Raw genomic sequence first — 14,201 nt, 5'->3', positions numbered from 1 at the left:
TAACGGTTTGTTTCCTGGCTACAGCTTCCTTTGATGCAGTTAAAATAATAATGGTGCTGCCAACACTCCTATATCGTTTATAGTGACGGAGTAGTGTATATATAATTAAGATTACAGTATATATATCATATATAAAGAGAGTGCAGGCCGTTTGTATATCGTTGGGTGAGGTTTCCATTTAATTATATATTCATGGTTATATAACTTGTACATTCTTGGTCTACTGAAATGTTGCTTGCGGTAAAAACCGTGTGATCTCCCCATAGCCCATGCATCATTACCCACCTGGCTGTTGCACCTGTGCCCCATATATAAACTACCACAATAAAATACACACTACCAAAATAAAATACAGACATAACTAATGGCTCCTACATCACACATTAAGTTACTCTTTCACATGTTAAAAGCTTTAATATATTATTATTTTGTACAGTTTTGCCGTTTGTCAGTCAGACAACAGAATTTTTTCAAGATTATGAACTTTAAACATCACTAAACGTTTCTCACAATGCAAATCCAGTAAAAGAAATAAACTAAATAATATATTTTTTCCCATAGATCACATTTTTCTTTTTTTCGTGACCTTTTGCAGCCCGTGTTGCGAAATAAGACAACTAATTCAGCTCCATTACTGGTAACCAGTTAACAACCAGCACCAGCTCTCCACTTGAGTGTTCTCTTGTTTTAGGCATGACATAATAACCTCTGTGACCCCTTTTTCACTTGGTGTTGGTTCATGTGTTGCTGCAGAGACGTAACGCCTGAATGACTTTTAATGTCAGAGTGACATTGAGACATTTTCCATCTCATGTGGGTCAGAGCAGGCCAAAAAAAACTGGATTATTTTCCCATCTGTTGGCAAATATCTGCCCTTTTCTTTCTGACTCTCCACTTGAAACATTTGACTCTTCACAAATACAGTGTTCGTTGTCAGTGATACTAGTACACAGTAGAGTACATTTACCATTTGGTGTGTACTGTTAGACAATGATTGTTGTACTTAAATATGAGAGAGAGAGAGAGAGAGAGAGAGAGAGAGAGCGCTCTGCTAATTTGAGTGAGTAGTTCAAGTACAAGCCGGTGTTTTCATAACGGATAAAATATAAAACAGTTTGAAGAACCAAGAAGCTGTTTAAATGTTACAAATACTCTATGAACTATTTGTAGGCTCTGACATCGTGACACGACAGGTACGATCAATCTCCCGTCATTTGGAAATAAATGGTACTCAGTTGTACTTTTGACAAATTATATTAATTAAATGTACCAGCTCAAGAGGCACAATCAAAACATAAAGTTGAAGTAAACGTTTGACCGACATCACAGCAGAAAAATAATTTCCCACAAAGACATTTTAAAGGGCGCACCTTCTTCTTAAAGGGCCAGGCAGGGATTTAAAGTCTCCCTCCTGAACATCTGTCCTAGTAGAAAGAATAAACACGTGAACGAGTGTCTCTCGAACATTGCAGGTGCACCACACATGTAACTGGGTGAGCGGGAGGAATGTTCACCTTCCTCTCAGAACATACCAGCCTCGAGTCAGGGAGATTACACAATGGGAGTGGAGGAAATAGGCTCTGGGACAATGGTAATTATGATATGAAAAATATAAATATATGAAATATTGCAGTTATTTACCACATATGCAAATCCCTACAATAGGAAACAGGCAGAAGCATCAGCTCAGTTTAAGTGCATAACGGGTGATAAAAATGTAACTTTTAAGATGGAAAACATCAAGATAATACAGTACTTTCATGTAAACTTGACAGCTAATGTTTGAGTATTCCCTACAGAGGAAATACGGCTACATAAACATACTTTTTGTTGTATTAACAATATATTATGTATGTATGTATATGTGTATTCAATTTGAAGAACACTTGTAATTAGTTCCGAGTCGATTCAACACCTACTGACAGAAAGAAAAGAAAATAAAATATATATATATATATCATTTTTTTTTATATATATATATATATATATACATATATATCTGGCATGTCAAGGCTTTTGTTGTATTCGAATATTACATCTTTGTAACGTTTTCAATGTTCGGTTCTTAAAATACTTCGTAGGATTAAAAAGGTGTTGATGACCTGCCAAGTGAAAACTATTCCCCAGAAGTATGAACTCAGGCCAGACGGCTGAGTCGGGTAAATAAATACACCCTAAGCTATGTGCAAGTGTTGGAGGTGCACGTGTTCGCTAAACTGACTAATCTTAGGCTCCCTAACTTCTTTTAATAATCTTCTAATGAAAATGTATTTTCCAGGAAACCAATATACTAAACGTGGGCCAAAGTTAACAGTTAATTAATGTCAGAAACACAGCTGGTTTTGTAGACACTGCACACATAACACATCCTAAACAAGAAAATGCCTCTGGTCAGCAGGAGTCAATGTTAATCATTTACATCAGTCATTCAATGATTCAAAACCGATAACTCTGGGAATATCGAGGCATTCAGAAAATTCACTGCTTCTCACCAACATTTGGCTAATTACAGAAATAAAACTACTATAATTCTGGGGGAAAGACCCTCAGCCGAAGCTGTGGATCACAGAACTAACTGACACATTACAACGAGATAGAAATGTGTCTTTTATTTATTTATTTATGAATGTTTTCAGGAACAAGACACGCATTGAATACAGACTGAAATCACACAGAGTGCCTGGCGGCTGGGTGAACGATGTAGTAGTGTGACGGGTTTATTCCCCATTTTCTGTTTTCCATTTTCCTCACTTTCTCTCCGTCTATCCTACTTTATTTGGTAAATGATGCCAGAACCTAAGCCGCTTTCCATTTGGTACAAATGCTGAATATATTGTTCATATTTTAGGTAAACGGGTGAGTCTGTGAGGTATAATGTTGTGACTCATGCTATAATAAGCTTTTAACATGACGTTATTACAAGTCATTATAACAAAGGTGACTAAACGTCAGGAACATTGTGTGCTGCCAAGAATATTACAATACAGAGAACACGTTTTGTTTTGATAGTACATCGATAGTACATTTCGTACTCATAAGTGACCTAGTACATATCGTGATCACATTGGAATGTCACGTTTAAGAATCCAGTTTGTTGAAGTTGAAGTTTCAACGACTGTATTTCATAGAAAAATGTATATTCCTGGGTCCATGTTTACTTTTGTTTTGTTTTTTATTATTATCTGTCGATTAATTCTTTGAATATGTTAAAGTTTAAAATAATTTCTTTCAGAAAAACAATGAAATATTTTTTGGGAATTCAAAGGTGTATACATACCTGTATCCAATCAAGTGGGATTTGGGTCAACTATCTAACCAGGTTGTGTAAAGTTTAACAAGTTAACCATTTTATTTAGCACTAAACACGAAGCCCATCTGAGGCTGGTGGTGACGTCATTAGTTCTGCGTGTGTTCATTAATCAGAATACTGAACCAGATGAAGGTGCTGGATGAAACGTGACGGGTTCAGTGAATACAACTCATCTCGGGGGAGAAGATTTTAAAATGTTATGGCAACACATCTGATTGTTATATATCCATTTCACTTCAAACCGTTAATGCCGACCTCAGCAAATGTGATATTCAGTCGTCAGAAACTTGGTCTCCGAATAATGTGGTTGAGGTCTAACTTCGTCACAATTTGACAACGCAATGCAGTGTAGGTGGAGGCCAACGGTAATCCATTCCGTCTCCGAACTACTCTAATGACTCATAATGTTTCAACAGCACTTCAAGTCACAGCGAAACCGCCATCTTTCACCTTCACGGCCTTTGACCTGCGCTCACCAATTCTGGGGGAGTTTGGGGACTTCCACGCAAAGCAGCAGTGTGATGTATTGTAATTTCACTTTCACTTCTCAGAAGCCAGCCCAACGACTGTGTTCACCTCTCACTACATTGTCTTTAGCGTCAGTCTTGTAATTCTGCTGAGGTGTCATCTCGTCTTGCCTTGTTGATCCATAATGGACTCGTTAAAGCACAGTGAAAAGAGACACTGATGTCAGTCTGCGACATATATTTCCAAGTAGTCAACACAATTAAGATAGTAATTGAGCTTGTGTGGTTGTAAAGGAAAGATACACATGTGGAAAGCCAATGTCAGCAGCCCAAGATAATAAAAATCCACATCCAAATCCACCAATATGACACAAAACATGCTGAACTTAAATTTAAAGCTACTACGAGGACCTTCAATTGAATAACATCGAAACAATATTTATTATTACAGATTTCCAATTGAACTGGATTAATTATAAATAATACATAATCTAATAATAAATACAGTATCTTCTCTTATTTCAAGTAAAAATTATGGCTCGATTTAAAACAGAAAGCTTTTGAAAAATGTGAATGTGAAATAAAGTAATTAATTTTCGAAAAATGAATTTAACTGAATTGTCCTGCAGCTTTAAATTCAGTTAATTTGGGTGTCAAGTGATGTGGGGTTAGGGACTTTTTATGTTGTTATTAAACCACTCTGACCTCAGGGTTGTATTTTTGAACTGGTTGTGGAAAAAATAAACATATAAGAGTTTGTCCATTCTTAGTTAAGCGGTCTACATTTCTCTTTTTGGAGCGCCAAGTGAAATAACTTCTCTGACTCATATACTTTTTCCAACTATCGGGTCTCTCTCCTGTCGCTCCTGTGTGTGTGAATATGATAGATAGATAGAAGATAGATAGATACTTTATTCATCCCCAAAGGGAAATGTGTTTGTCACAGTAGCAAGACACAAAAATTATAGGAATTAAAGATGCTCAATATATATATACAGGACACAATATACTGTATATTGAGCACCAATACATATGGCACTCGAGTCGAGGGCGGCGCTTAACGGAATACACACATGTCATTGGTCGTGTAGGATCACGTGAGATGATTTACAAAGTGTGCAATTGGTCGGTGTGTTTCCTGGACCGCTGAATCAGAGCTGTAAAGGCTAGAAAAGATACGTCGGTGAAATAGAAGTGATCCATGAAAATGTCATAATTCTCAATTATCTATCGGTTTTTGGTCCATGGTCCAGAGACAACGGCATCTGGGTCCGGACCTAGTTAAAAGTAAGTACAAACTTAAAGTCACAACTGCGTTGATTCTGGTGCCCCCTGTGGACAGAAATTGCAGTGTTTTTTTCTAGTAGTGAAGACCTCTTTGCCCATAGTCATCATCACCGACTCTCGTCAAGATGTTGATCTGAATAGCGCTTCCTGCCGTTCATTTGGTATTTGAAGCAAAAGTGAAAAAAATAAGCTTCTTTTCAATACTATTTGAAAAACAGATATAAAACCATCTCTCCATCTCCTGAAATGTGGACCAAGGTTGACTCTTGTTTCCGCTCATGCTCCCATTTTAGCTTTTCTTTGTTTTTTTGTTCAATTATTTTCTTTTCTGCACCTGTTTCAATTGTACAGTGCTACCCTGATTGCAAATGCCTGACAGCTGACACCGGTCTATATATATATCGTCAGGAGAACACAAAACCAAGTGACAGCTCACAGATACATACATATATACATATATATAGTTTTTTAAATTTCCTGCAAGGAGCAGATTTGAGTGTATTCTTTCATATGCCGTTTGTGCTCCATTAACAAACACAATGCCCCTTTAAGTTCATTTTGATCCCCAGCTTTCGTACTTTTACCGAAGTAAAAAGTTGAATGCATGAGTTTTCTTATATTTTTACATTGCGATATTATCATATACAAATCTGAATGCTTCTTCACTACATTTACATTTATGGTTATTCTTTACATACAGATTCTGTATCATCTGCTTATGAAACACTGTCATCAATAAAGATATGTACAAAGTTTTGAGGGGGGTAATTCTAATAGCTGTTGACAGTATTTTCCAGATTTAAGGAGTGATAAGAAATCCCCTCCTCTCCTCCTAAAACCCCTTGACTCTGAAATGTCAACAAACTCTGGCTTTATCCAAAATCCAGATTTCTGTTCTCTAAATATAATAATAATAATAATAATACCTTGTATTTGTATAGGCTTTAAAACGGTACTCAGGGCACTTTACATGATATATATATATATATATATATATATATATATATATATATATATATATATATATATATATATATACATATACACCATGTTTTTTTTAAATGTATTTATGTTACCCCTTCTTCCACCACTGTACTGTACTGTACTGTAAGGAAATGCACTTTATAACCTGCAACATTTAACATTTACAGCACACATCCCTACTCCCATGTGCGTGCTTCTTGCACGTGTGCCGCTGCAGCTCGTTACCGACTGAAGGAAGTGCCCTGGCCGTCCACGGGCAGCGTGACCGCGCCTCTCCCCGCTCCACCGCTCCTGTTCAGCCTTCACGTTGTACTCTGCAACGTGACCTGCCCGTGTTACTGTTCCTCTCTGCACAACCCACGAGGCGCGCGCGCTCACGATGTCCTGAAAGTGTGTCACTAGGTTAAAGTGGCTCGAAACGCAAAGGGCGGTGGAAGTAGGGGGCGTGGCCGACAAATCGGTCACATGGGCGAGGCCACAATTGGAACATTAAGTTCTCCTCAAGAGCTGCTCCTCCTCACACAACAAGCAGGAGCTCATCGATGCAGACGCGTCTCACTCGCTCTCTCTCGGACCCAGAATATTACTCTACTCAAACAGAGTGTCGTCTCGCGCACAAGCCTCAAGTTTAGTCGGATACTATTTTTTTCTTCCCACCTCTGTGATATTTTTGCAGACGTCGTGACAAGACAAAACAAGTTGAATCATCTGTTTGGGAGATTTGTTTTAAATTTCTCTCCTATTTCCTCGATCTGAGATGCCTGAGGACATGGGGACAACCAAGCCTGGTAAGAGGACACTTCTGTGATTTCACGATTCATGCAGTGACATTCAAAGAATGTAATGTTGTCATTCATTGCACGCACTGAGCTGACGTTTAAGGAAATAGACAGAAGTCCAAAATCCATTCTTAAAATCCTTTGTTGGATGATTTGTTATGTATGGAGCTCGTGGAAAAGGAAGTTATTTGTCGCGTGTTATTAAAATGTGTGTATGTATACATGCATACATATCTGAAATGAATGGAGTCCTGCCATTGAAACTGTTTATCTTTTCTTCCTGCTGTCCGAAAATGACACAATGTTTCAGAAGTTATTTTCATCACATTGCCGCAGTGCTTTAACTGTAATAACAACGTTAATGTATTCCGGAAACCTCGAGTTAAAAAAAAAAAGAAAGAACGGGGTTATGAGTGCCACGGCTCCTCCAGCGCGTCGGCGCTACATTTACATCTGACACAACAACAGTGTTTATCTGCGCTGTCCCCGCTCACATGCGCAGCGTAGCCGAAGCCATGTGTTCCGTGTGTACGCGCTCTCATGGAACACTGCTCTGATTGGCCGAGGGGCGTGTCCTCCGCGCGCACGTTTCTCGGGTTGGAACTCTGCTCTGATTGGCTGGAGGGGGAGCCCGTGACGCACAACGTTGCATAAAACCACGCGGTACACAGGACAGCTCGAGGTACATGTACACGTGAGTCCGGAGGGGGAGGAAGGGAGGGGAGACAGCAGCAGCTACTGACCTAGATTCTTTTATTTTTTTTCCCTGCCCCTCGCTTCGGTTTCACAGAAATTCATGACAGGTCCACGTGTGGGTGGGACGAAAAAAAAAAAGAACAGTCATGGTTGCCGTTAGGAAATCAGCTGCAGTGTGACTATAAATACTGCTTATTTTAAAGAAGAAAATCAGGCTTTTATTCAAATGTATAAAAATAATATATATTTAATTTGAGGTCAAAGTATATTTGAAGTGTTTTTTTTGGGTTTTTTTTTTTAATGTAAACGCCCTACATCGTTCCCTCAGGTAACCTGGAGCAGTTGACTGTTATATTCTTCAGGGTTTTAACGGTCTTTAAAAAAAAGAAGAGGAAAAGTCATGGACTTAAAAAATAACTAAATAAAGTAACCCCTACAGTTTTTGGACAAGCCATCCGAATTTGCTTCACTAATAACTTTATGACTAGAGTACATGAGGGGTTGGGGGGGGATATACACATTTGTTTAAATGGCATGGCAGGTACCTCATTTTGACTACATTGGTGTAGAAAGGCACTCCCTCTAACAAGCTTGGTGTATTTCATCACATGTTAGACGGTTAACAATCCCTCGGTTTTGTATCTTGGTCGCAGGCTACAAACTTCACATTCCAGATGCTTGTAACCAAACCGCCACAAAACTGTTATCTGCCCAAACCTGTCATTACGAAACGACCGGTGGTGGTTGTTCCTTTTTCGTTCTTGTCTGCGGCTGCGTTTGTTGTTTCCGTGATCTGGTGTGGAGCCCACTCCCACCGAGCGGAGACCCCATGTTTGTTACGTAATTCTGTTATCCAACCGCAAAGCACCCTGGGTGATAAGAGCAGGTCAATCTAAGCAAACCAAACCAGGAACAAAAACGCACATATTCTGGGTGTCTAGGTGTGTCAGTTGACATATTTGCTTTGTGTACTTGATGTTCTGCCAAGTGTACTTTTACTTGATGTTCTGCCAAATGTGCTTTTCCTTAAGTGTACTTGATGTTCTGCCAAGTGTCATTTGTCACAGAACAATTTTTTAAATAATTGCTGCGGTTTAGTTCCTGTTATAATCTCTTGGGACACAGTAACTGGCATGTTTGGTTGTTTAGTAGGGTGTATGTACTTTGGATACCTGCCTCTGGGCGTGTTTTTGTTTCTCTGAGGCGTCTTTTTAAAACGCCTAAGTAGTTAACCTGCTATAACAGTGTTGCCATCTCTCCACAGGAGGAGTCATTGCCTATATTTCCTCCGGCTCTGCATCCAGCCCGGAGTCCTTCATGTTGAGCACTAGCCCCAACAGAGGCTTCCTCGCGACGTCGGCGTCCCGCTCGGCGCTGCCCAGCAGGGCCGTGGGCATGGTGGTGGACATCTCCCCGCCGACCAAGCGGGGCCACGGCGCCGAGAAGGCCGGGCGCTCCACGTCGACCAAGAGCAGCATTACCAGTAAGCGCAGCATCAAAAGTCTATTATTATTATTATTATTATTATTATTATTGTTGTTTCTGAGATGTTGAGTATCTGATCCGGTGACACACAAATAAAAACAATTTTCCCCTCTCTCGCAGAAATTAACGGCATGGTGCTGTTGTGCAAGGTGTGTGGAGACGTGGCCTCGGGCTTCCACTATGGCGTCCACGCCTGCGAGGGCTGCAAGGTGAGACAAGTTCCCTCAAGAAAAGAAGCTCGATTCACATCCTGTCGCTTTTACATGACTCATGCTCACCACTTCTGTTTTTGTTTTTTTTTATTTCTCAGGGCTTCTTCAGGAGAAGCATCCAGCAGAACATCCAGTACAAGAAGTGTCTCAAAATGGAGAACTGCACCATCATGAGGATCAACAGGAACCGTTGCCAGCAGTGTCGGTTCAAGAAGTGTCTGGGCGTCGGCATGTCTAGAGATGGTGAGCAGTACTTCCAGTTTGATTTACTCCACAGCTCGTTAAATGTCGTTTTTTTTTTTTTTTTACTTTTTTTTTAATCTCGACACTAATGGTATTTATTCCTTTTTTTTTTTTTTTTTACTCACAGCTGTCCGATTTGGCCGCATCCCAAAGCGAGAGAAGCAAAGGATGCTGCTGGAGATGCAGAACGCCATGAACAACATGATGAGCAACAACAGCCAGCTGCACTGCATGCTGCACGGTCACCAGAGTACCATGGAGGTCATGACCAGCGACGCCGGCTCCTCGCCTTCTTCCTCCTCCTCCGCTTCCGACTCCCCATCATGTTCCAACCCGTCCTCCCCACAGTGCCCCCAGGACTCTGAGTCCGTGGTTTCCATGGACACCAACTGCAGCTCGGCCTCCTCCTGCGCATCGGACAGTGGCGAGGACGAGGCCGTGACGGCGAGCAGGCGGCAGCAGCATCAGCAGCAGCATCATCAGCAGCTGCAGTGCCGCGATGCCTTCGCGTACACCCAACAGAGGTCGCCCTCGTCGGCGACCGTCGCCCTTGAGACGAGGTATGACGGCCGGGTGGAGGAGCAGACGAGTAGCTGGAGCTGCTGGAACAACAATGTGGTCATCGGCAGTCACCAGCACGTCGCCAACTCCGCTTACAGGGACGAGAGGGAGGTTTACCAGCAGCAGCTCAACAGCACCCCTAGCTGTAAACTATCAGAAGACAGCCAGAGACAACATGGCTGCAACACACAAACTGCCTCAAGTGGACCAACCAGCTGCGTGAACAATAGATCACACTTGGTGAGTCATTTATTTATTTAGTCATTTAGTTCTTGACATTTATATTAATATTCTTGACTGTAAAAGTAAAGTTAGGCGCCTCCTTCCCTGAGTTGACAATCGACTTGTTTTTAATCCAGGTCTGTCCCATGAACTCGTCACCCTATGTGGACCCCCGCAAGCCGAGCCAGGAGGTGTGGGAGGAGTTCTCCATGAGCTTCACCCCCGCTGTGCGGGAGGTGGTTGACTTCGCCAAGAGGATCCCGGGCTTCCGCGACCTCCTCGAGCACGACCAGGTCGGCCTGCTGAAGGCCGGGACTTTTGAGGTGAGAACGAGCGAAACGTAAACCCACTGTTTTGTGTTCGCCTTTTTAAAGTCGAACACGGCGGGCTGTTCAAGGCTTTTCCCAAACAGATAAAATTTGCTCTGATAACAGTTGGAATCTGGTGCAACTAAGCTTTAAAAACCCAGTCAGATTTACAACACAGACGGTATTAAATACTTTTCTAGTTGTTCGAGATGAGACTTGGTTATCACAAGCTGTCTTTTACCTGCACAAATCAAGCCACTGGCTAAATATCTAACCCTACCTCCCTCCTTGCTCTCTCCAGGTTCTCATGGTCAGATTCGCCTCTCTGTTCAATGTGGTCGAGCGCACAGTGACCTTCCTGAGCGGCAAGCGGTACAGCTTAGACACGCTGCGGTCGCTGGGCGCCGGCGAGCTGCTCAACTCCATGTGCGAGTTCAGCGAGAAGCTGGCTGCGCTGCGACTCCACTCGGACGAAATGAGCCTCTTCACGGCCGTGGTGCTCGTCTCAGCCGGTAAGAAAACCAGCTCCACTGTTACTTTTATACCGCAAAAGTAGTGTTGTTACTGCTGTTGCGATCTAAAACATCCCCAAAGCCCTTTCCGACCTCCACCATTAACCCTTTCTCTCCCTCTTTTCTTGTGGCACAGATCGCTCAGGGATCCAGGACCTGAACTCTGTCGAGGCCCTGCAGGACAGACTGATCCAGGGTCTGAGAAACCTGTTGATGCAGAACCACGGCGAGGACTCGGCCACCACCTTCACCAAGCTGCTGCTCAAGCTCCCCGAACTGCGTTCCCTCAACAACATGCACTCGGAAGAGCTGCTCTCCTTCAAAGTGCACCCTTGAAAATGCTTCCTGCGGGGTGGGGATGCACCCACTCCCCCTCCACTATATCCACACACCTCCACCAGGACCTGCCTCTTGCTGCGGCCCTCGGCCGCCTCCGGACCCGACCAACCCAGCCGCGTGTTCGTCTCTAGAATGTATCCAGAGTTATTTTTTCTTCTATTTTTGTTGAGTAGACCCGAAGAGAGGATAGAATACAGAAAGTACTGTATTTATAGGACTCTAACAGAAGTGCACGTGCGTCGGAGGCTCTTGGCAACGAAGAGTACGCAACCGGCTTTCTAGAAACCAATCAGCCGGTCGGAGAGAAAAAGAAGCCGTTTGATTCCAAAGCTTGTCCTCTGATGAGCAGGCGACTGGGAGAGACAGTTTGCACCGGACACACGCATGTTGGTTTGGTCCAATATTTCTTTGACTGATGTCGGCGAGCTATCAGAAAGACGCATCGACGAATGTGTGACGACCGCTGCTAATGCATGGCTGTACTTAATGCAAACCGTTTTTTACTTGGATCTTCTCCCTCTCGTCTCAGAAAGCATCAGTTCACTGTAAATAGTGTTGAATGTTTTATTTTTATTTAAATGCATTTTATTTTTTACATGTTCATGTCAACTGCCTGCACACTGCCTGGTGATTTCTTTCTGGGGGAGTCGGTCACGGCGTATATTTTCCTTTTATTTTCAGCAACACTACATTTGCAAATGTTCTGGAGCAGAAAAACCAAGTAACATGTCAAAGCTACATGTAAACATTGTCACACGTGTCTGCTGTATTCACACTTTTGTTTTTTGTATATATACATTTATTTTTATTGAGCTTTGTATGCTTTCAGCATAGCACTGAATTTTAATGTTTGTCATCCATTTTGTTGAATTATCTGTTTCTTCAACTGGCAACACTGCCATATGTAAATAACTATATAAATATCAGATGAACATAGAATATAAATGATATAGTATGAATAAATACAAGTGAAGAATACTCTTTGTACTTTGTGTGTTAATTGAAAAGTATTTTTGAATGAATGAAGCTGACTTGAGATCAGCACTAATGAATCTTCAGTGTAGGAGTTGTTCTCCACTAGGTGGAGCTGTTCACTAGCAGCATCTTGATTTCAACTCACTAGTTTGTCTTGTATATGAATGAGCCGATCCTCTTAACGATCCACCTGCAAAGCAACCTCCTAATTTAATGGCATACATTTCAAATCAGCTGAGCTCCAACAAATTCATTTTAAAGAAGACCTTAACGTTTGATTCTCTCACATTTCCCATCATCGCATAGTGTCTCGATAACCATTGTTCTACCACAGTAAGCCTGTTGGAAATGTGCAATTTTACTTGAGTTTCAAATTCCTCGGTGTTAAACACACCCAACAAGAGACAAACTTAAAACAAAATAATGTAATCAAAAAATAGAAAAGACCTATCAATGCAGATTTCCCCCCTCCCCCAAAATGCAAAAAAGGAAACGTGTCAAAAAAACGTTACACTATAAAGAAACATACGAGGGAAAACCTCATTTCACAACACCAGACATTTGGGATCTGAAATTATCCTTTAGTAGGGGTTGCGTTGAGCCCAATGTTTTTACAAGCAGCAGAATTAGATGTGGATATATAAAACATGTATATTTTATATTCATAGCATCAAAACAAAACAGGGGGCCATTTTAGGCTTGATTACAATCAGCTTGGTGCACAGACTTCCAGACAAAATTAAAGACCCTGAATTTATAAACGTCTCAAATCAAATGGGTGCAGAATACAGTTAATACAGAACACATGCACACTGGCATCATGCCGTATATTTAACGTCAAGAAAAATAACTAAATATCAAATTAGGTGAACAGAGATGTACAAAACAAATCTTTAAACAGCTGACTTTCAGCTCAGATTTTAAACTGAAAGCACAATTTTATATCTGCATCTGAATTTATTTTCCACAAAAGCTCAATGTTTTAACAAGAGATTGTCCCTGTATTCAAAACCCTCCCAATGTAAATTGTCAACGAATACTAATGCGTTTAGAGTCCAGTGATCCATGAGCGGCCTGCAGAACGACTTTCTGAACTTTTTGAACGTCAGGAGGTGCTTCCTCCACGCTGCCTCAGACAAACTATGAGCAGGTACACATTTGACTGTGTACACTGTGACTTAAAATATGTTATTTTATTACATTTTTTCAAATAAAAGTCCTCAATGATCAGTGTTTTTTAGATGTCTTCTCTACAGTTGTTTTAACACAACGTTCGTCTCTGTATTCAAATCTCTTTAAATGTATCATTCAAATCCAAGAGGCCGCACAATATCAACATTCACTCCGAGCTGATGACGAGCATGTGGCAGTTAAAGAGACAAGTAGTATGTCGTTGATCTGGTGTAAAATAAAGTGAAGGCAGGTATAATTAAACACATTTGTATTAAACCATCATTTCGTCCCAAGAGCCCTGATTTAGAAACCTAAATGTGGCACACAAGGAGTGAATCCATCGGTTTGGTCTTACGATCCAATACTCCAGTGGTGCACGACTCCAATTGTGTCTGATTTGTGTTGTTTCAGGTAAATTTCTCAGACATGCTACAAACTTTAGATTATTTGCATTCATGACTTTCCAAATGATTCATTCAAATCTAACTGAGCACACATGCTATCTATTTCATTTTCATTTCTATTTATTTTGTATATTCTAAAGTCACGAATTTGCCTCAGAGGGCTTTACAATCTGTGTAGACTGTATGCTAAACTAAGCTAGCCAGCTGCTTGCTGTTAATTCCTACTTTAACATACAGACATGTC

General features: G+C 41.2%; 1 protein-coding gene across 1 annotated transcript; it reads left to right on the top strand.

Annotated features, from left to right (window-relative positions):
- Positions 1-6,635: 6,635 nt before the first annotated feature.
- On the top strand, positions 6,636-12,377 carry nr1d2a (nuclear receptor subfamily 1, group D, member 2a). The gene is made up of 8 exons (XM_079227042.1): positions 6,636-6,836; positions 8,788-9,006; positions 9,129-9,217; positions 9,319-9,463; positions 9,591-10,264; positions 10,384-10,569; positions 10,856-11,066; positions 11,203-12,377. Exons 1-8 carry the CDS (start codon positions 6,806-6,808, stop codon positions 11,400-11,402), a joined length of 1,755 nt encoding a protein of 584 aa, XP_079083168.1. The 5' UTR covers positions 6,636-6,805; the 3' UTR covers positions 11,403-12,377.
- Positions 12,378-14,201: the final 1,824 nt, after the last annotated feature.

This window comes from Taurulus bubalis (genome assembly GCF_910589615.1).
Source record: "Taurulus bubalis genome assembly, chromosome: 12".
NCBI classification, from domain to species: Eukaryota; Metazoa; Chordata; class Actinopteri; order Perciformes; family Cottidae; genus Taurulus; species Taurulus bubalis.
The sequence above is the reverse complement of the archived record's forward strand: the minus strand, read 5'-3'. Positions and strand labels throughout refer to the sequence as shown.